Source organism: Orbicella franksi, chromosome 14 (assembly GCF_964199315.1).
Source record: "Orbicella franksi chromosome 14, jaOrbFran1.1, whole genome shotgun sequence".
In the NCBI taxonomy this organism is placed as follows: Eukaryota; Metazoa; Cnidaria; class Anthozoa; order Scleractinia; family Merulinidae; genus Orbicella; species Orbicella franksi.
The window spans coordinates 15,094,854-15,118,219 of NC_138158.1; the positions used below are offsets into that span (position 1 = coordinate 15,094,854).

A 23,366-nucleotide genomic window follows, 5' to 3' on the forward strand; every position below is an offset into this window, starting at 1 on the left:
TAGGTAAAAAGAGTTTTTAATGAGTAGAAAGATTTTTGCAGCGTTTAAGAACACATTCAGCTACAACTTCTTAAATTTTCTCCAAATTAAGGTTACCGTATACCTTCAGGGGTGTCTCACGTCCAAGCGATGTAGCGCGTCCGGTTTAAGATGTAGATACCTAAACCCCTATATCAAATTAAAGCTTATAGAGCTGGCTATCAAACCATACCAAAAATTTTGAAATAAAATAAAGTGCCGATTTTTTCACGGCCACTAAATGCGAACGTCCTAATCACCTTTTGGAAGCTGCAAGTGAAAGCGAATTTTGTTTTTCGCCAATTTATTTTTTTTCCTCGGTTTCAGGACAAAAAGCGCTAAAAAAGCGTGTCTGTGTTTTTCCACATTCAATTGCAGTAAAAAGTTACAGAACATTTTCAAAATAGGATTTAAAAAATGTGAAGTGATCGTACAAAAATTGCTCTCGGAGAAAAAATATGTCGAAATAAACAATTCGCAGACACGTTTTTGTTTTTTATATGTTAATCTAGCTACTGTCCAAATTTGAGGGCAATCAAACAAATCCCCTTTGAGTTGTAACTCTTTAAAGTGTCTGTTTCAAGCGAAAAAATTTATTCGAGAAAACAGCGCTAAGAAAAATCTCTTGCTTCGCAAACAAACTCCGCCCACAAACGCCTTCAACTGGGTTCTCAGATCACTGAGCCAATCAGCGCTTGGAAAATTTACTACCATTAACTCGCGGTTAAATTTACGCGTGAATCTCGAAAAAACCCTTGTGTTTCGCAATGCGCTCAAGGCGGAGAGATAATTTTTCTGTAGCTCGGTTTTTCTTGAAGCTGGTCTGGCAAAATGGGGAAGACGAAAAAGGATACGAACGCTAGAGTGGCTGGGCGACGAGAGCAAACTGAACAAAAGAAAGCGCGGCGGAGCAAATGTGCATGGATAATATTCCGATGGATCTCAATGAGTTGGGCGATTCATCAGTATCGGACTCAACAAAAGAGTCAATGTAAACATCGCTGTTATAGCTGTCGAGTTCCCAAATTTTTACAGAATCTTTCTGTACTCTTGACTCGATCTTTTCGCCCGCTTGATACGATAGCTATAGCTTCATCCGCGAGGCCAACTTTCGCTTCTTCACTCATTGATGTGTTTTCATTCGTTCTTCGCTTTTTCGAAGTGGTAAACAATGTTTTCCGTGGCCCATGTTTACTTATAACTTAATAGAATTACATCTAATACGAAAAATGCTTGGATCTGAATAGCCAGCCAATTCGTGGTATCCATATATTCCCGCGAAAGTAGTCTCGGTTGATTGCGTACACGTTATAGGGCTGTCAATCAAGAGGGAACTTTTACTTCCGGCCGTAACGTAAAACCTCCATTTCTCCGCCAATATTGAGTTTTTTTCAATTTTGTTTTCAGAAATTAGAGATTACTCTTCGATCATTACTTTGAACCAAAAATCCAAATTTGAAGAAAATTGCCGATCTGAAGGTATACTGTAACCTTAAACCACCGTGGTCCACATAAAAATGTGCCAAGCAATTATTGACATTGATGTCATTAATATGCTAAAAGAACAGTGTTGCAAGATCCACAGTTTCAAATTTCGAATTTTTCGACGTCAAGTGAAAATGATCTGTAACACACTGGCAATTACAAGAAGGACATCATGATCACGAAGAATGTGAAAGTAAACGTAATATATTGGCCCTTTTTATAAGAAAATTATCGGTTAAAGACTTGTTTATAAGGAATCGCCTTGTCCCTGGCACTGGCGGTACCCTCCTTTTTGATCCAAACCAAATGGGAGAATGTTTAAAGCATTTCTTTACGAAACATTATAGCGAGCTGCCCACATACACGAGTGACAAAACACAACGTTTGTTTGGGAGCAAGTTGAGCAGAAGAAGATCTCTTATGTGCGTTGAGTTATATTACGTATACGTTTTTTAAGCACCTTGAGCTGTTAAGTGTGTTAAAACGTTAAAATCATGAAAATTTAAAAAACCCTATTTACGAGCATTAACCGAGCATTTTAGTGACTTTTGGGGGGAGGGGAGACCGAGCATTTTAGCTGCAAAAATGGAGCAGTAAGGTAGAGCATTTTAGTGGGGAAATATAAGCATAATGTACAAAAAGCCTAATACCGACATGGCTACCGTAATGTCATGTAAAAATACTCCATAGCGATAAGACAGTAGCCAGTGATAAAAGCTGCTGATTGTGACAGCGAGTGTTTATTTTCACTTTTACATTGCTAATAGAGGGCATGCTGAGGCTTATTGTTATTGTTATTACTATCATCATCATTATTATTATTGTTGTTATTATTATTATTATTATTCACAAAAAGCACAAGTTCAGTTTGCCATCAACTTCACTAGTTCTTTTTATTTTTTTAGTTATTTATTTCAATTTAGTGGCTAGTGATTACACAAAAACTAGATGAAATACTATACAATTCAAAAAAGTCCCATAATGATGGTTAGCAAAAGAGGTGTTAATCCCCATGCAAGGCAGACCACCTGACAAAATAAAAGCATGTTTAACAGCCAAATCAAACATTTCTTGAAGTTAAGTAGTCCCTTACTGACTTTTTAAAACTAGAAATTCTTGAAGCCTGACGAACTTAGATTGTTCATAGCCCTCTATTTTCTCGTATCTCTATTCGATCGCTGAACGCGCGAACAGAACAGCCAGAGAATTGGACGCCAGCGAAACACGAAGGACTTTAATGGGTAGGGGCTTCGCTCACTCACCCCACGCCCCAACCCCCGCGTGCTTCACGCTCGCTTCTCTCGCTTTTTCTTTCGGGTCCGTAAAAAAGAGAGGCTGTGAACAGTCTAGACAAACTGACAGTGGCAACACATTCCACATGTGAACACAATCCTATTAAATAAGTCCTAGCATAATTCTTCGTCACTCCTACACCTCAAGGGGTATCCCACAAAACGTGAATAAAATTTGATAGAGGTTATGTCTATATTAAAATACCCGTTGATGACTGTATATAAAAAAAACAATACATCAAAAAAAAAAACTTCTGTCCCCTAGAGATAACAAGTTTAGTTGTAGTGGTGAAGCGATTTCACTCCATCGCTCCTTCGCTCCTTCGCTCCTTCGCTCCTTGACTCCTTGACTCCTTGACTCCTTGACTCCTTGACTCCTTGACTCCTTGACTCCTTGACTCCTTGACTCCTTGACTCCTTGACTCCTTGACTCCTTGACTCCTTGACTCCTTGACTCCTTGACTCCTTGACTCCTTGACTCCTTGACTCCTTGACTCCTTGACTCCTTGACTCCTTGACTCCTTGACTCCTTGACTCCTTGACTCCTTGACTCCTTGACTCCTTGACTCCTTGACTCCTTGACTCCTTGACTCCTTGACTCCTTGACTCCTTGACTCCTTGACTCCTTGACTCCTTGACTCCTTGACTCCTTGACTCCTTGACTCCTTGACTCCTTGACTCCTTGACTCCTTGACTCCTTGACTCCTTGACTCCTTGACTCCTTGACTCCTTGACTCCTTGACTCCTTGACTCCTTGACTCCTTGACTCCTTGACTCCTTGACTCCTTGACTCCTTGACTCCTTGACTCCTTGACTCCTTGACTCCTTGACTCCTTGACTCCTTGACTCCTTGACTCCTTGACTCCTTGACTCCTTGACTCCTTGACTCCTTGACTGCTTCACTGCTTCACTGCTTCACTGCTTCACTGCTTCACTGCTTCACTGCTTCACTGCTTCACTGCTTCACTCCTCGACTCCTCGACTCCTCGACTCCTCGACTCCTCGACTCCTCGACTCCTCGACTCCTCGACTCCTCGACTCCTCGACTCCTCGACTCCTCGACTCCTCGACTCCTTGACTCCTCGACTCCTTCACCCCTTCACTCCTTCACATAAAGAAACCCAGGGAGGGGGAACTCCCATATGAAAAGGCAAGGGATGCTCATCGGAAAATTTGAATTCAACTTCCAAGGGACGTTGCTTGAGCTTCATTAGACCCCTAGAAGATACCACTTGAAACGAATAGGTTCTATTACTAGCAACTGTTCAAGAAAGGATCCCGCGCGCACTTGTAGACCTTACTCACGTACTCGAGACATCAGCGGAAATCAAGCCTGAAAACAGAAATTAAATGAGAGCGTTTCTTCTATTATTTCCTCGAGTGCACCCTAAAGGATACTTTGACAGCTAAAAATGATGACGTTTCGACATCAACACCCTAAGTGAGACCAGAATTCTTGATTTGCACCCGAGACGACGAACATCCCCGACCTTTTCATATAGGAGTCCTCCGCGAGTTTCGAACATCAGCCGTCTACGGAGGACATATTTAGGTCCGCACTTAACATTCCCATTAGGAATTGTCTGAAAAAGTAAGACACTTTGTTTTTTCGTGAGTATACAATTCATTTTCAGTTTCAACTATGGTTACGCTTTAGGATTTAAAATCTGTTTAGCTGGAATTTGCATATTATCCTCTTCATTTCAGGTTTGTTAAAAACGACTCCATGCACTTTATTGATATTGCCACCTACTTCTACGACGCTTGTGTTGACATGGTATAAGTTGAGGATCACTTCTTATGCTCTAGATTTCTTTGGTTTTCGGTTATGAAATGGCCAAAGCTAAAGAAGTCTACAGACCAGACTGAAAAAAAGATAGAAAGTTTAATGTTAACATTAAAGATCCCGGAGGGGGAGTGACATTTGAGGGGGGGACCGTTCAGGGGAAGGGGGAGAAGGATTAGTAATCCTACAGTCTCAGTAGTTATGGAAAGTTTTTGAGATACTTAAAGGTTGGCCCACATTACGGGACATATTGCGGGGACGTTAAGCTTGAACAACCCCCTTCGTGTGTACCCACCAAGCCACTGCTGGTAAAATTGGTATCTTAGTTTTCAAATCATTAAGTTACATTGAAACCCATCTTAAGTATATAACCTGAGCACCGACTACAACTCGAAAATTACCTATGGCAAATTACGAGTTAAAAATGGGAAAAATTAGTCCCTCCTCATTTTCAAGTAGACACAAGCTAGATTTCTCAGCAGACTGTGAACAACGACAACAAGAACAATAAGCTTTATTTAAACTCAGTAATAGAATATAGCACACAAGGTGCAAGTTTGACCGAACCAATTTAGAGATAATTTGTTAGATTTAGTGTGTTTTCTGTCATTACCATTTTTTCATGATAGCAATGAGTTAATCGTTGTTGAAAAGATAACAAAGAACATTTCACGATTTGCGTTCATGAAAATCTTCCCGCTCGCCCAAAGGGAAATTCGCTTTGGTTTGCAAAATTTTATAATTCAGGCTCTGCATCAATGCTAAGTTGTGTTTGTAAAGTTCTGTTTGTTTGTGTGTTATTTTTAATTTATTGTCGAATAAACGCAGACCACAGGAAACCCGAACAACATAATCATTTACATTCATGTAAAATAACATGTAAAACTAGTGTATCTAAGAGACAGTAATGCTGCGTCACATTCCGCTGATAGTGTGATTTAAATGAAAGTGTAATACACGGCTTACGCTTCTTCATTTGCTTTATGATATAGAGGTAATGTGGCAAAAAAACAATAAAAGACGCTTTTTCCATGTTTTATATTCTGATAAAACATGGGTTTTTGACCAATCATAGCGCGCGCAGGGTCTTATCTATATTATAAAAATGTGCACGCATGCTAAAGGATGAAAGCCCAATAAGTAATCTGCGCGCTCTCCAAGGAAAACATCAGTGCTTTTCAATATTTTGTGACGTCACCATGAGCACAAAAAGCAAAACATCGCGAAACCCGAAAGAAGGACCAGGGTCTTTCATTACATTCACTTGAAGCAGAGCAGAAGTTTAAAAGATAGAACCTGACTATGTTTTTATATACATACATAGTTTTTGCAGTTCTACCGTTTCCACGCAGTTCACCCCAGCACGAGGAAATTTCCAAATCGTGCGAAGACGAAATGCGCCAACCCACCTGCCTATTATAAAAAGATACCTCCTTCCTGCGCATTGTCTCTGCTCATCGTGTCGTGGTACACGCCCGTCACATTTCGTAGACCCAAGAACAGGTGTTCATACTCAGGAGGTTGAATCCTATTGGAGTCAACCTAAACTTGGTCAAAAGCGAAAGAAAGGACTTAGAGGGGAGGTCTTACAATCATACATCGACGATAGAATGTGGCGTCAGAGAAGAGGAGGAAGTCATCGGTGCTTCATGCGATATTTTCTTGCAATTTTCCCTCCACGTTTTCCTACCGATAACCCAGTGCTCTGATAAATTATAGTTATTATTTCCTTCTTAGGTTTGACCTCACGAAAGTAGTTTCTTTCTTACTCTACTCTTTCTATCTAACTTGATTGAACATTATTGAGGCCCTGTTAGGGGTTTTAGGGATAAGGGATAACTGAGTAAATAATTATAGGGATACGGGATGACTGAGCTAGTTTTAGGGATAACAAAAAATTGCTTTGATTTCTCGATTGACACTTGTTTGGTCGCTTTTGCCAAGGATCTGCATCACCGGCGACCGGTGACTAACAGTAACGGGTCAGTTATCAGTCCAAATTCAAGCAAGATGGGTCAAATGTAGATTTGCTCCCAGGCTCTTTTATTCGGTCAACCACTGACCTCATGGCGCACGTGTAACACGGGCATCACATGATCACTCATCACTGAGAGCCCAAAGGGGGGGACCGCTAAATGTTAGTTTTTAGCCGAAAATCCTCCCAACCTCCCCCACCCAGGCGATAAATAATGACCTGTCCCTTATCTTTTAAGAAACGGATCACTTAACACTTTAAAATTGTCACCTAAATTCCCAAGATAAGTAATTTTGGGGATAACAATCTCGGTAATTGTCAGGTTAAGGGATAAAAGCCCCTGGAATTTTAGGGATAAGGGATGACTAAACCTCCCGCCTCCCCAACAGGGCCTCGTTAATTAGAAGCTTGACGATGTACAACGTAGAAGTCCATACATTGGGATCACCCAATGGGATCGGAGAGTCAATTTCGTATTTGCATTTGATGTTCGGAGAAGCTGAAGTTCGGAACTTTTTAGTCATGCAAGTTCTGCTTCAATGTGTATGCCCGTTGCCTTTCAATTGGTGACTTTAAGGAACCGTTCATTTATTTTTCATTACCCTCTGCTTTTATTGTCAGTCATAGCCCCATTACTTGTCTAGACTTGTTTGTAAGAGAGATATCACTCCAACATAGAGAGAACAGTACACTGCCTGAAACTGTCCAGTAGCAGAACAGTATTTGTCTAATAGGTGACAAAAACTCTGACCGGTTTGTTTCCACAACTATTTGATGAAACCTTTGCCACCCCCCAATAAAAATACTTCATAACATGGCATGACACTGAGTTTTTTATTTCAATTTCTCAATAGCTGTTCCTACTTCCTCAATAAACTTCATAACACTTCATAACACTTAAAATAATTTTAGAAAAATATGCATTCTAATGTATCATTCAATGTGTACCCCTATAATCATGCTAAGTAACAGGATTAAAAATGTTTTGGTTTTTGTTTCAGAAACCTTGTTCACACATTTGAATAGAAAAAAAAACGTACCTAACAAAACAGAAATTCAAAATTTAACTATTCTCTTTGTTTGAAACTTGCAATTACCGATCACATTGATCTACGTATCAACTGACATTTTAGATTATTTAACATTATCAATAATAATAAAGCATTTATCAAGTTATTTAATATGGAGCTATAGTCAATATAACATAGAAAATTATAGACTCTAAAAACATACACACAATATCTCCCCCCCCCCCCCCCTCCAAAGAAAACGTACATATAGGGCATTCCAGGGAATAGGCCCACTAATGAAAAGGGAATTTTCAGAAACTAAAGCCCTGAGGACTTACTTGAGAAATTTAATGGTAGTCTACTATTAACATTATTTTTAAATAAACCTATCGGATAAACTATAAACAAGACATACAGTCCTCAGCGACTAAAATAATTTCAAGACAATGAAAACTCACACCTAGAAAATATTGATTTCCTTCGGTTTTACAGTTTATATACATTATTTGTTGGATGGACTAATCATGGATCATGTGCAGTGATATTATTATGCTGATATTATTATTAACGCCAAATGTAATAGTAACCTAAGATGTTACTATCACATTTTGTCTGGTAACAGGTATGCTAGAATTATATACAGGAGATGCAATCCTGTTCCTGCAAAACTAAAATCATTCTCACCAGTTTGGCAAACTTAATCAGCTCACAACAAAAAACCTAGTCACCATAGAAAATTCAGATATGTTTCTTTTTTATACTTTACTTTGTTGGGTATCAACTAATCACATATCACAGTGATATGCTAAAATGATAAACACAACATACAATGCAGGTCCTGTGACAAAACTCATATTCACCAGTTCACAACGATGAAAATAACAAGGCGTTTAGGTTGGTTAACAACTTGTTTTTTTTGTTTTGTGACCTAATACAATATCACACTAATTTTGGTTTAATATACTCTTTCAAGTAAACCCACCTTTCTATAAATAACTTTAGGTTTCTCAGGTTCAATTTTATTCTGATGGTTTCAATGTTGTTATCCTTTGTTTCAAACACATTATCATGCATCAACTACAACCAATAACAAAGGAAAATAAATAGAAAGTAGAACCACCACATATACCATGAACTGCTGCTTATAAGCACCAGACTTTACAACTGCAGATGGACAGGCTTATAAACGGAGGGGCTTATATCCGGGTGAGGGAGGGGGAGGGGCTTTCAAGAGAAATGAACACCATTTTGTAATTATGGTATTTAAATAGGTTGCATTCATTTCATTTTAATCCCAAGGGGGCTTATATCTGGGAAGCCTTAAAATTGGAAGTACAGAGACCTATAAATAGGGGGCTTGAAGCAGCAGTGTATGGTATATCTGACTGGAATGAGAAAATCAGTTACAGAACCAAATATGAATAAGGCAAAAGTAAAAAAAAAATACATTTGTAAAAGTTCAGTCATTGACCATCTCCAGGGCAAATCCTTTTCTCGGATGGCTCATCAACCTGGCTGTTTCCCTTAGTTTTTCTTTTTTTATTTTTCTTCTTCTTCTTATTTTTTTTCTTCGGGTTTAAGTTTGTCTCGTCTGTAAGAAAGAATTGATACTCAGTTAATCATATATACTTCATAACATTTCTTGTATCCTTTCCTATTTTCGGCAGCTGCGCACAAGCAGATTACTTGAGTATGATATTTTTGGGTGCATACAGTTTGATAGATAAAAATACAATTATTGCACTTTAAAACAACACTCTGAGATAAACATTAAATGATTTAATATGCCATAAATACTTAAAACCCTTGTTAACCTTTTAAAGAGTTTGATCTAAAAGTTAATTTTTCTTCAAAATTGTTTTTTTCGATTTACTGAATCAAACTGAATAGCATACCTTTAGGGTCTTCAAGAGTGTCTTCCAACAGCTCTCCATCCACTGCCACACCTGGCCCAAACTGAACCTTAAGTCATGAAATCCGTAGTGGAAGTATGACAGTAGAAAAAAAGCTAACTGTCATACTCCCACTAAATATATGTGTCAGCTGGACTGCTGGTTCATGCATTTAATGTTTTATGTTTATTTATTCATTCGTTTTGGTCTGGCCAGTCCAGTTCAATCTGATCCAGTCTAGCCAGACCAGTTTGATCTAGTCCAGCCCTTCTAGTCTGGACAAGTACAAATTAAAACTAAGCTAATTCAAATTAAGTTAATTCCAGTCCAGTCTAGTGCAGCCAGTCCAGTCCGGTCCAGTCTAGCCAGTCCAGTCTGGTCCAGTCCAGCCAGACCAAACCAGTCCAGTCCAGCCAGTCCAGCCAGACCAAACCAGTCCAGTCCAGCCAGTCCAGCCAGTCCAGTCCAGTCCAGTCCAGCCAGACCAAACCAGTCCAGTCCAGCCAGTCCAGTCCAGTCCGGACAAAGTACATCCAGTCTAGTCCAGTCCCGACAAAGTCCCACCAGTCCATTCCAATCCAGTCCAGCCAGTCAGTCTAGTCTGATCCGATCTAATCAAGTGAGTCTAGTCAATTTAAGCTAAGTCTAGCCTGATCCAGTCCAGCCCAGCCAGTCTAGTTCAATCCAATTTAGGCAGTCCGGTCCGATCCAGCCCAGCTGTACATACCTCTTCTTTACTCTCATCATCTGAAGATTCTTCATCATCATGCTTCTGGAAAATATTTGAAATTAACTGTTAGCCTTTTGCTTCCCCAACTGGACACAAGTGTATATTGCCAGAGAACTCCAGCTCCTTAACATATACCGCAATTAGACTTTTAGCTCCTTCAAATACCGTATTTAAAATCCCATGTTAAAGCCAACCCCTGGTTATAAGCCTGACACATATAAGCCCTTCTATTTGCTAAGAAAAATATTATCCCAGACATAAGCACCCACCCCCTCTCCCCGATATAGCCCATCTAATGTATAAGTGCATTCGTTTTCCATTTCTCTACAAACATCAAAATTTTAGTTAAAAGCTATAGGCTAATAGCTAAGGATAAAAGGCTATTAATAGGGCAGTATGGTAATATGGTAATAGGTCTAAATAAAATGGCATTTTAGCTTTAAATTGTTTGGCAGATACGTCTTATCTCATCATTCTGAAAAATTTAATTTAGTACGATTATACATGCCCCCACTAAGCCCCCCCTCCCACCCCTAAGGGAGTTAGCCCCCAGGGCTTTACCGTGGGATTTTATAGTATACTGATTCACAAGAAAGGAGTCAACTTATTCATACTTGATTTGAAGATGCCTCTTCTGGTCTAATGTTGGGGTTGAATCTATTAAAACAAAGTGAAATACAGATGGAGTCAACACTTAATGCAACACTTGTGCTCAAAAATCATAAAGTAAATAAACTTGACTTGCAGGAAAACTATCCTAGGTAGTTTTATTGATTTACACCTGGCCACCTTCACCATAATCCCATTCCTTTTCCATCATCCTCATTATGAAATCTCTTATTAACCAAAAAACTCGTAACTGTACTGGGAGAATGTTTATAGAGCCATTACATTCTCACAGTATAGTTGCACTTGGTTAATGAGATGTATATGTATTACTTCCTGTATAGATCTACAAAGCAATCTTCATTAAAAACAATACCTATTACTGGTATTGTTTTTAATGACAAGTACATACAGAATATGTTAGAAAAATCTATATAAAGAGCTGAAAAAAGTATTTATAAATAAAATATGTCCCCTTTAGTGACCAATGACGCACATTACTTGTTTCAATGTCGTTTGATTATGTTACCTTCCATTCCTCAGGCCACTGATTACTTCCAGTGCAGCCTTTACTGCCTCTCTTACTCTTCCCTCTACCATGCTTGATTCTTAAAGCAATCAAATTTGCACTACTGAAGAGCTTCTGACAATAATATACTGTCTTTAACACTGAAATGTGGCCGCAAAATAGAGAGAGCAAATGCACTTTGTTATAGGCATCGATTTCAGCTAAGACTAGCAAATTATGTTCTTTGGGGGCTAATTGTGGATACATCGTTGGGGTTCTCGACCCTTACTTCAGGGGGTGGGGTTGGTTTGAATTTTTGTCCATAGTGTCAAGTCACTCTGACAGGTGCTGAGTGGAGAAAATGAACTATACTTCTAACAGTACTCATTCTTGCCTTTAAAGTGCATGGAATTTCCCAAAGCTGAGTGGCTTTATTGTCTTGGCAGAACCCTGCATCATTGCCGTGAGGGAGGGGGGGTGATATGTTCAGAGTGGCACATGGCCCACGGGGAAGAGGAGGGGTGTCTGGGGAGTTAAGGTGGCAAATTTAATACAGAAGCCATTTCTTCCCATTTTAACAAAATAATTTGATTTAAATATTGACATCTGTGAATTTTGGTCCCTTGAGAGCTTCTTTTAAATTTGCTGCAGTTAATTATCATACCATGAAACTGAGTACCATCTCTGAATTGTCAGCTTATATTTGTGTATTGCAAAGCAGAAAAATGTTTACAGATATAATATATCATCCAACCAGCCAAATGAAATAGTGCCATAAAGTCTGTCGTAAACTACTGAATTTGAACAAAAACAATAATTAAGTAACTTCATACCATCAAAGATCTCGACACACTGTGGTACATGGCTGCCTGGTGCTAGGATCAGTAGGCTCAAGGTATTTTCAGACCATCTTTTGTTGTAACTGTGAGAAGAGGCAAACTTATAATTACAGTTATGGAAATAATAAAAATATTATATTTTTTCTTCATTGAAGAAGTGAGTTGAAAAGCCAAGGGTCTTGCAACTCACAGATTATGCACTTAATTATTAATAATCCATTTGAAGGTTAGATGTGGATTTCATTTTGGCCTAATACAACTGAATATTGTAGACTAAGAGGTGCAATGAACTACCTTTAGAGTCTTCACAAGTCACCACTATCAAATGTAGTTCAATTTTCCCCCCTTTTCAGTGACAATTATTTGTTGCTGTTAGAGGGTCTTTTTGTTTTATCTGTTTAGTGCAAAATCAAAAAACACAAGCAGAGATTAGCGAGTGGTGGTTATGAACCACTACCCACTAATTTTGTGCTAAGTTCACCATTAAATAGACTGAAAAAAGAATGTTCATAATCAACCACCATTTCCTGGAAGTATTTTACTATGGGATCATGGGCATGATTTGATAGACAATAAATAGAAACCATTGATGTTATGACACTTTAATGGGACCTTCTACAGTAGGTGCATGTACGAGGATAAATGGAATACTGACAATAATATAATTATCAAGTGATAATACCTTTCTTTCCCTCTTTTGAGTGGCTGTCAGCCAACCAAAAGTAACAGTTTTCCAACTGGTTACTGATGTTATTTAAAATCCTAAAGAAAGAAAAAAGACGGTTATTTGATTAATGATAATTTATGATATATACATTTTTGTAATGACAATAATTATTATTGACATTAATCAGCTGGTGGCTTGTTAAGCATCTTGACATCTTGCCTTGCTGTTTCAGTTCAAAGGAAAATGTGCATAAGCATGAGAGCAATTCTAGTATTAAATTTTTTTAGTTTGGCAGTAATTTTTGCATTTAATCTAAACAAGTTGGAACATAAATTACCACATCTCACCACAGATTATTGAGACATGCATACAATGGACCTGTCTACAGAATTAATGTGTATATATTGATAGCGTATGTCAATCTTGTGTTCAAAAACATTCAAATTTGCTATTAATTTTGATTTTCTACATCTTCCATCAAACAGAAATAATAATTAAACATTTAACTGGATTGGAAAATTTTAAACCAAGGACAGTAGTTAATCTTGCATTGTAAGATATAATGACAGAAAAACATGTACTCACTTCAAAAGTTTACCTATGTTGGACGCTTGCAAATGTGTTGACAAAACAGTCAATACACAAACAGCCAAGTCTTGTTTTGATTGTTTCATCAACTACAACAGAAAGCAGAAAACAAAACTGAATAAGCTGAACATGCAATTATTCAACAATCTTCTGAACCCCTTGATCTAAGGATCAATTAAAATTTTATGAAAATTTCTCATCCCCTTGAGCATTTCCAAAACTTATCAGGAAGAGGGTCTTCTTAATTAATTTAATACAACTGGGAGGGGTGTACAGTAGGTGCGAAATTCAAGAGCAATGTTTTGAAAACTGAATGGTAATATGCAGATGTTGGATGGATCTACAGTCTAATAAAGCACTTAATCATCATTGTAGCATCACTTGTTAAACAGTGATAGTATTCATCCTTCTAAGTGTAGCTAATAAAAAAGTGCTCCAAACTGTTGTCAGCTTCCTTAAAAACAGCACAGACTAGAATATACATGAACTGTTTGCGATATAAAATTACCCATGTGTACAACCACAACATTTAAAGATCTGAACATTATGTTTCCCTGAAAGCCTTACGTCAATCCATTCTGTTCACAGCCACATGGCAATCTTAAAACATTATAATTTTTTACCATAATTAAGTTATGCTTGATCTCAATTTCAGAATATTGATGTGGGAATTTTGTCTGTTAAATGTGAGGCTGGGAAAAAAGGAAATGTAAATTATGGTTGCATTTCAAAATGCTTTTTAAGTTAGCATCAGCATCAAGGCAAAATATTCCTGATCTTTCATCTGAAAATATTAAATATTAGTTACCAACCAAACTATTATTGGTAGTGTGGTTTATATTTAACTACAAAGAAGAGAAATCACACCTGCAACAATGTGAAGCAAAAATCACGACTTTTAAATTGGAATCAAAGTTTGTCTGTTGCGCTCTTCCTTCTTGAAAAATAATAGTGAGCAATAATAAGGACATTGAGGATTAAGTCTGATATTAAGGTTTTCCATTTCAATTACATGAATGACAACATTACCTTGCCTAACACCACGTGGCCCTGCTGAATTGTCATCCTCATCGTCAGTTGTAACTGTAATATGATCTGGAATATGTATGTATGTAATGAATTGAAATAAATTTTTAAAAAGCAGTTCTCTTTTCAGTAGCATTGCAACTTGTCTCCAGTTCTATTAGGTACATAGTTTAGGTCTTTCATCATTTCTAGCATATTAATTGTATAAGTATTAATAGTATTTTGTTATATTTATGTTCTCGTAGATATTAGCTAATTTAAGCTACCTAAAATGTGAGAGGCATTATCATGTATGCATGCATGTATGTATGACCGTATGCATGTATGTGTGTATGTAAATATTGCAGTGAGTTTCAGTTGTTAATTTCTGTGACCAGGTTTAGTTTAATTGTCCCCCTAGTATAAATAGGGTACAATACTAAAGTCAAACAGTAATAATCACTAACACTTTCTAATTATATGTACTGACAAGTGCATCATTCGTTAAATGGAGGTTGTGTGCCTGAGACATCCATGCAGCTCCTAGATAGAGACCGCCACTTTGCTGGCAAATCCTGGAAACCGGGCCATGAGACCATGGAAGGGGAGACAGGCACCCATCACAATGAACTGTCTAAAAGTGGAAAGAGGGAGGGGGGGAGGGGAGGGGAATGGTTGAATACATGCTCCCATGCAAAACAACACTCTCTGCAAACGCTAAAGCTGTGAAGGCTGCCAACACATCTCAGTACAGGAGCACATGGAATCCTGGTGCATGGACATATCAAAAACACTGCTGTCTACCACAGGCAAGCACATGCACTCATTGTTGTTAACTCTGTTAAATTGCATTGTCCATTTACACCAAGAAACAAGTTAGATTGTTAAACCTAGACTGACACCTACAGTGAAGACTAGAAGTATCTTACCCCTTTAAAAGTATAATGTTCAGTTCCAGAATATATCCATACTCCCTGCACAGAAGGGATTGGAATTCCCTGGGGGGTGTATGAAACTCAATCAAAATTTCCATAGGGGTGGAGGGGACTTACGAAAATTCCCTTCCGTGAGGGAGGTATGGATATTTTCTGGAACTGCACAATTTAGGTTAAATAACTCATCGCCTAATTTAGATGAAACAATACAGTGTACATGGTAGGAGTCTAACCTTTGTCATTTGCCCACTTTGCCATGCTCGTCAGGAATCTCTGGGTTGATTCTCATAATAATAAACAGTCAAGTAATTCAGATGATGTCAAATCCATTCTTATTCAGGGCCCCTTATATCACACATTCATTAAAGTGCCTATGAAGTAAAAAATAATTGCTGCTGATTTGAAAGGCTTTTCAAAGTTAAGAAGAATGGCGTTTTCCTTTTTGGAATATCTTTTTTCTTTTTAGAGATATTCACGTTTTTGTATTATAAGTGATGACGTCATAGGTGGTTCCACTAAAACAGTACAACATTCAATCAAGAATATCTCTAGAAATATTTAAGCAGTGTTCTTTAAACTTTGCACCAGAAATGTAAATCACAAAAGAGACAAAATGACACCCGTCATGCCGTCGCCATGACAACAGTTATGCCGCTGGTCCTGTTTGAATTAAAACTAACATTACCAGACTTTATCTTAAACAAGGATCATCCACTCCCAACAATCTAATGGGGAGAGTTAAGACAATATGGAAATCATGTGTGTTCCGAGCAAGACCCTCTGTCCCTTTTCAAAGGGTTGCAAATTGGCATATTTGGTTTTTCACAGAAAGAGACTGGAGCCAAAATTGTTGCCATGGCAACAACACAGAATGTGTCATTCTGTTTCTTTTGTGATGCGCATTTGTGGTGCCAAGTTTGAAGAACACTGCTCCAATATTTCTAGAGATATTCTTGATTCAGTGTTTTACTGTTCAAGTGGAACCACCTATGACGTCATCACTTTCCTCATTTGCATAACACAAAAACGTAAATATCTCTAGAACGAAAAAAGGTATTCCAAAAAGGGAGACGCCATTCTTCTTTACTTTGAAAAGCCTTTCAAATAAGCAGCAATTATTTTTTACTTCATAGACACTTTAAAATATTCTGCATTAAGTCATAAATTTGAAATAGACACTGTAATTGAAAGAATGGCCACCGTGGTTTTTATATCTTATTCATTTGTGCTGGTACGAAATGAAAAAGTAGGACAAGAGGAATGGCTGTTCATGGTTGTCATGGACATCCCTTTTCAAAATTCCCAGACTTTTTTCTGATAAAAATAAAAGTCTCCTTACCAAATAAATGAAGACTAATTCATTAAGAGTGTAAATTTTCAACTGATTTACCTTCTTTATTAAAGAAAGATATTATGAAATCACTGCTGTGACCCCATATGTTTCTTGCAGCCTTCAATGGTTTGAAATCAGTCATTAATTAAATTATTTTAATTTTTCCTGATATTTTAATTTTTCCAAATAAAATATCTGAGTTTTTTCCGATCTTGATGGAATTTTTTCCCCTGAACATTTTTGGCCTGTTGCAACCCTCTAGTAATATACTGCATGTACATGCAAAGATGACACTTTCTTCCAAACTAATGTAAATTACACAAATGTGTAACAGTATGACTGCACAAAGTAATCAACCCTTTTAACTTACTTCCATCCTTGGGAGGTGGCATGATGGTCAAATCAACCATACATGATTGAGAAGTATTTGTGGCAGCTGCTGTGATAATCAACAATAATATCAAAGCTCAATGTACTGATTTGTGGTTATTATCTTTTGGTACTGATATGGCTAGGCTAAGTTGCTTATAAAAAGGGAACCATGGTGCTCACAAATTTCTCTTTATAACATTAGATGTCATTTATTATTGCAGAAAAATCCAGAACCCATTGTACACAGAAGCTTACTAAGCGTTTGTTTTTTATCACCCTCCACCAGGCAATTCAAACTACATGTACCCTGTTTGTAAAACTAAACAAAGAACTAGGTTGACATGTATAAAGATTAAATAAGTCTGTTTCTAGAAATCACTATAATTCTTTACTCTGGACACAGGCTGTCAGAATAGCCTTTGAGTGAAGAGGCCTATTTAGTTGATGACTAAAACTGGCAAATCGGTCATTATTACTTAGCAGCAAGGCCATTTGAAACCTTGCAGAAAGTATGATTTGTTTACAAACTGCTGTGCTTTAACCCATCGACTACTGGAGCTTTTTGCCAAACACACATTATTTTTCAGGACATTTCGGAGATTTTCAGCCTGGATGAGCCAAATTAGCTTCAATCTACTCGAAAAAAGATTTGGAACATGACAGCATGCCTTTCTTTCCACTAACATCTCGTTTTACGACATTTTCGCTAGGTCCACATACTAAGTACTGTTAATATTGGTTTTTGTTTCATGACACTAGGATTGGACTCACCCAATAACAGAGTACTAATCCTGCTCCCAAAATCTAATAACCCTCCATATCACTCCACACACTTACGTGGGTAAGGATCAAGAACAAAAAAGATCTTTGTGGCAGAATGAGCAGTTGAAAATTCATTTACTAACTCATCTCCAGACATCAGCCCGCTGTGTACATCAGCCACTGCATGACCTTTATTATATGATTTAATAAAGGTGAGTCTGCAAATGAATAAAAGGAAGTCATATCAATTTTTAAAATATTCTTATTTACAACAAATGGAAAATATCTGTGTATGTGGATTTCAAAGTTGGGTTATAAATTGCTGACAACACTAAAAAATGGAAAAGATCATGGCTTTTAAGGTGCCTCCACACAGTTTCGAGCACTTTCCAAGACATAGATTTTGGTGGGTTGTTATTACCACTCTTTAACAGTCACTGCTAAAGTATGGTATCAAAAATTGCCTAACCTTCGATGAACACGTTGTTATCATTTTCGTGACACAACAGGTTGCCATAACAACAGTTAGACCTGCTAACAAAGCCCTTAATTTTGGATTTAAATACGGATCTTAACATCTTACGTCAAGTAAGTGATAGGGCAGTTTTTTGATACCATTATTGGAGCATCAACTAATAGAGTGGTGATTTTAACGACCAAACAATATCATCGGTTTGGAAAGTGCTGCGAAATGTGTTAACCCATCGGATATTTCCTGCCCGCCGCCATTTTCAATTTTATGTAGTCAGAGCCTGGCTGTCCGTATTGTTATTCATTCAAGATGGTGCTTTTTGTGAAACAACTGGGCAACACACTGAAAATCAATTTCAAACAAATTAATGATAAAGAGGTACGTAAGAAAATTTATTGTTTTAGCAAAGTTGGGGCTAATAGAGAAACAAAAATTAATGACACGCAAATCAAAAACGAAGCAATGCGTTGAATTGATTGATGATTAAATAAGCATAATGTAAATATGCTTCTAACAATGTAAATATTTTCCAGTTCCATTTCCTTGTGGGGGCAAGAAGTGATAACTCGGCCAAAAGTGGCTTCATTAATTCATTAATAGATCATATTTTGCCCCCACAAGGGACTGGAGCCAGCATTAGCAAAAGGGTGTATTCGTGAAAATCAATTGTTATAAAGGTGTGATTGTAAAATTCAGTCGAACGAAATCAATTATACAACTGGCATGTGCTTTATGGACCTACAAATGGTAAAATATAACATAACATAGGTCGAGACAAATAAATAAAGTTATTTTAAAACATAAGCTAGTTTCGCATTACTTTCATCAAATTTATAATGCAAGACCAACATATCATGCAGCCCGGCCTCTTTTTGCAACCTGAGTAAAAATTAAAAGAAAAGAAAAATTCTGGTGAATACTATTAAAGAAAATGGAAATAAATAGAACAACAAGGTATTTTACTGTTTTTTGGGGGGGGAGGGAGCCGAGGGGGGTGGGGGAGATGCAGTCAGAGACCACCTAACCGGACCGCTACGTGGAAGGGTTTGGAGGGGGGTGGGGGTGGGGGTCATTCAAAAACCACACAGCTGGACTAAGCTAGGGCCATGAACTCAGATCGCTGGGACACGGTCCAAAACCGAGCTCAGTTTAATTTAAAAAAAAAAAAAAAAAAAACCGTGTACGGTCAAGATAATTAACCGAGTGGGTCATGAATGCATACACAACCGAGCTCGGTTTAATGTAAAATCAAGACCAAATACGGTTTCTGTGTTCTCTAGGGTCGGCGGTTATCACCGTGGACGTTATCTGGAAACCAAACACGGTTATGAAACAACACCAAACCGAGGTCGGATCAAGGCAACCCCCGTACCGTTTATAAAACAAGGAAGGTTTGTGAATCCCAAGCTCGGTTAATACTGTGGACGTTACGTGGACACCAACCGAGGACAGTTTACCGACCGTACATTCTGTAACCGAGAACGGATTTTTTTCTGAGGACAGTTTTTCATAACCGAGGTCGGTTGCCCAGAAACAAAAACTGATATGTCGGTCGACATATCGGCCGATATATCGGTCGAGTGTTGGTTGATATATCGCACGACACTCGACCGATATGTCAGGCGATTGTCGACTGAGAGTGGTTGTCTGATAGTCGGCCGACATGTCGATCCATAGGCTACCAACATTCCGCCGATACTTCACTGATACTTAGTTATTTCCCATGTCTTAGCGGGAGGGTAGGGTTTTTTGGTAAAAAAAAAAAAAGAAAAAAAAGATTGGTCCCGCCAGACCCATGATACACCAAATTACTCACATAACTTATCATTGTTATAATCTTATCAATAAGTAGCACAAAAAGGTAACGTCGTGGCTTGACACGATTGAAATACGGCCGATATAACATGCATAGAAGACAGGAAGGGAATTACTACAATAAGATAAAGATAAGATATATACAAGAGAGCACCACCACCAGGAAAAAATATAACATAGATGTAGCAAAAAAGGACAATTATCACATCTTCTTGAATATACCCAACCAAGAAGTACAAGGTAGAGTACATGTGGAAAACAAGCATAGCCTTAGTAGAATGACTTAACAACAAGTACGACAGGGCAAGGTTGAAACCCAGCCCCGTTCCATACCAGAAAAATCATAGGGACTACGCCAGTGAAGGTCAGATACCACGACAGCTCTGGCGGTGTGAAAAAGGTGCTTAAACGTGAATTCGCGTTTTTTGATTTTTTTTTTTTTATCTTGATTGTTTTGTCAAATGTTTGCATAACTCTCCTAAGTTTTAAGTCGTGCAGTAACCCCTCCCCCATGCAAGGAAATGTAAAAATCAAAAAACAGCAAAAGCATTAGTGCGATGCATGGGCAAATTCAAGACTTGCTTGTCTTTCATCTTCCTTATCCTCTTTCCTGTCAACTGTATTTTGTGTATTTGGCAGTATTTCACTTGGGTGTCTTGCTTGACAACGGCTGAATGATCCAAACACAAGGCCCTCAGAAATTTTTAAGGTTGACCAAAAAAGGGTGAAATGCGCATAACTTCTACATCTGACACTGGCAGTCTAAGCTTTTCACTTACATTATAAGACAGTCAACCGATATACCACCAACAGATATTCCCAGAAACGACAGTCAATGGTCAACGTATTGGCCGAGTGTCGGCCACTATATCAACCGAGACACATGTATCTGCCCATAGTCGGACAATATGTCGACCAACACCCAGCCAATACATCGGTCGATATGTCGACCAGCATATCTCAGTCAATATATCGGCCGAGTGTCGATCGATGTGTCAACCGATACATCGGTCGAGCACTGGTTGATATGTCGACCGATGTATCGGTCGAGTGTCAGTCGATATGTCAACCGATATATCGGTTGAGGGCAGTGCACAAATTACACATGATCCAGTTTTGTTTAGTTTCGGCCGAGTGTCGATCGATGCGTCGACCGATACATCGATCGAGCACTGGTTGATATGTCGACCGATGTATCGGCCGAGTGTCAGTTGATATGTCAACCGATATATCGGTTGAGGGCAGTGCACAAATTACACATGATCCAGTTTGTTTAGTTTCGCTCTAAAGGTATTCAGTCTGTCACTGTCCAGTGGTAAAGACTCAAAACCTCTATTGCCGGTTTTCACATGACATCACTAAAATTCAAATTACAAAACTATTGATCCTCCTGATATTTTACTTTCAAGAGGTATAAGAGCGGCGGAAAACTAGTATTCATGTAATTTTTTGTTCCGAATGGGTTCTTGGTTTTGTTGTAGACTACGTTTGAATTTCTAAGCTTTTGCGTGACGCGGCATTTACATGACGGCCGAGAGAGCTGTCATGTTGGTTAAAAAAGTGACTTATTTCGGGGAATTTGGCTATCTGAACAGTTTTTGTATTAGAAAAAATATTATTTTAATGTTTTTGAGTTCCTTGAGGGATAAATTCACGTTTTTGTAGCAAAACTCAGTGAAAGATGTTTCTGTTGGTTTCCGGCCGCCATGTTGGTGCCCATCCGGATGGGCACCAGCATGGCGTCTCCATACAAATCTCTATAAATTTGGTTAAAAAAATTTCTCTGCATATCTTGCATAAGAAAAAATGCTGTGACCTGAATCTTGGCAAGAGTCTTGTCATATTTACCTTCTTTCTTTTCTCAGACTCTGGACTTTATCTATTGAACGGTTTTGATTTTAATTTTGATCTATTTTGAATGGTGTGACACTGAAAACCAACAATTGGCAGGTATCTTAAAAACAGCATGTAGTGTATTGCCCTCAATGTTGAATGCTGCTTTACCAATAGGGGCAGTCTTGACAACTTTCACATCATCTGGATTTTCCTTTCCCCCAGCGATACTATTTAGAAATCTGATCAGGACTTCATACAATGCATTTGTAACAGTACTTTTGCCAACTCCAGCAACTCCACTTAAGAATCATCTTTTGTTTTAATTGAATCATCTTTTGTTTTAATTGAATGTAAGTCATAATAAAAAAAAAACTGTCTTTGATTTTCATTCAAAAAGCGCTCGACCCTGTACCAGAGCTACTTTCCGAACGAAATAATCCCCCTCGTATAAAAGGCGTAGTAAAAAATACGACACAACAAGGAGGCTTACCTTAACTTCATGATGATACAGCATTCATTCCCCGTTGCATTGTTTCCTCCTCCGGGTGACATTTTAAAAGACTTTAAAACGATTCGTCCTTGTTCGTGACATCATCGCTTTTCAGCATGATAGCTTTAAGGATTTCGAAGCAAGCATCGTGGCTTTCAGGATTTCAGTGTCCATTCTTGAAGCTAGTGTTCCTTAGCTTGATAATTTTCCATTTTACCACTCCACGAAGGTCTCCTCGTTAAAAGTGAACGAATGCCGCGTTACGCTATGCTGCCGCACAAAAATGGCATTATTAAGTCCTCCTAGTCTTTCCATGTCCATTTGTCGCAGCTACTGTTGCTTAGGTTAACAACCGTTTCCATTTTAAAACTCCACAGACTGAACCATCTTCGTGCCTCGTTAACCGCCATGTATAGTCTCCTTGTTTTCGGACAAAATTTCGCCTTTCTAGTGCCCTCTAAAATCTGCCAAACCTACAGGACAAACCATACTTAGCCGGGGAGGGATAGGAGAAAACTAAAATTAATCTGAATGGTGCAGGTGATGCTGGATATTACGTCATCCACGAGCAGTTTTGCTCATGGATGACGAGGACCCTGAGAGGGAGGACCCTAGGAACGAGGTTGTTTTGCTCAGTCCCACCACTCTTCCGTGCATCATTTGTTTTTTTATCCTGTTTCTTTCTCTTCACTTCTCCTCACTCCACACACAGGTTGTACCTTCAGTTACTTCTAATTACGTTTAAGTATCCGTTTGTTTGTTTATGTTCCGATTTTCTAGCCACAATTTAAGAAATCGCAGTCAAACGTCATCGCTTCTGCATGCATTGCGTGCCGTTTATTCTTTATACTGTTAGTGGTTGGCCTTTTAGGTTACCAGACATCTCGTGACCACAAATTATTCAAGTTGAAGCCAGTTATTTGAATGACGCTGTATTTGATTATTTTTAC

The 23,366-nt window shown here is 38.3% G+C and overlaps 3 protein-coding genes across 16 annotated transcripts in view; 1 reads left to right on the forward strand and 2 right to left on the reverse strand.

Annotated features, from left to right (window-relative positions):
• LOC145467328 (uncharacterized) overlaps window positions 1–23,366 on the forward strand; it is a 201,691-nt gene that overhangs the window by 114,050 nt on the left and 64,275 nt on the right. The window lies entirely within an intron of this gene.
• Window positions 6,025–14,152, reverse strand: LOC145467460 (uncharacterized). 5 transcript variants are annotated; one of them, XM_081451020.1, is made up of 9 exons: window positions 13,407–13,483; window positions 12,824–12,903; window positions 12,436–12,535; window positions 12,136–12,224; window positions 11,324–11,402; window positions 10,803–10,845; window positions 10,186–10,230; window positions 9,462–9,528; window positions 6,025–9,157 (listed from the first exon to the last, which is right to left on the reverse strand). In XM_081451020.1, the coding sequence occupies exons 5-9, from the start codon at window positions 11,392–11,394 to the stop codon at window positions 9,030–9,032; spliced, it is 354 nt and encodes a 117-aa protein (XP_081307146.1). In that variant the 5' UTR covers window positions 11,395–11,402; window positions 12,136–12,224; window positions 12,436–12,535; window positions 12,824–12,903; window positions 13,407–13,483; the 3' UTR covers window positions 6,025–9,029. The 5 variants fall into 5 exon arrangements, with proteins under 5 accessions (XP_081307146.1, XP_081307144.1, XP_081307145.1 ...); XM_081451018.1 differs by lacking the exon at window positions 12,436–12,535; XM_081451019.1 differs by lacking the exon at window positions 12,436–12,535 and having other exon boundaries at window positions 11,324–11,463.
• Window positions 14,077–23,366, reverse strand: LOC145468638 (uncharacterized). The gene is made up of 6 exons (XM_081452356.1): window positions 22,417–23,366; window positions 17,879–18,021; window positions 17,040–17,108; window positions 15,570–15,620; window positions 14,426–14,491; window positions 14,077–14,180 (listed from the first exon to the last, which is right to left on the reverse strand). The coding sequence occupies exons 1-6, from the start codon at window positions 22,476–22,478 to the stop codon at window positions 14,077–14,079; spliced, it is 495 nt and encodes a 164-aa protein (XP_081308482.1). The 5' UTR covers window positions 22,479–23,366.

Coding starts and splice junctions, on each gene's coding strand:
- LOC145467460 (XM_081451016.1), bottom strand. CDS start 13,482: ATGAAACAATCAAAACAAGACTTGGCTGTTTGTGTATTGACTGTTTTG. Junction 12,904..13,393: donor AACATAGGTAAACTTTTGAA/GTGAGTACATGT, acceptor TTCTTTCTTTAG/GATTTTAAATAACATCAGTA. Junction 10,231..10,802: donor AAGAGGCATCTTCAAATCAA/GTATGAATAAGT, acceptor AATATTTTCCAG/AAGCATGATGATGAAGAATC.
- LOC145468638 (XM_081452356.1), bottom strand. CDS start 22,478: ATGTCACCCGGAGGAGGAAACAATGCAACGGGGAATGAATGCTGTATC. Junction 18,022..22,416: donor TGTATCATCATGAAGTTAAG/GTAAGCCTCCTT, acceptor ATTCATTTGCAG/ACTCACCTTTATTAAATCAT. Junction 14,181..14,425: donor GCCACGTGGTGTTAGGCAAG/GTAATGTTGTCA, acceptor TAATATTTTCAG/ATGAAAGATCAGGAATATTT.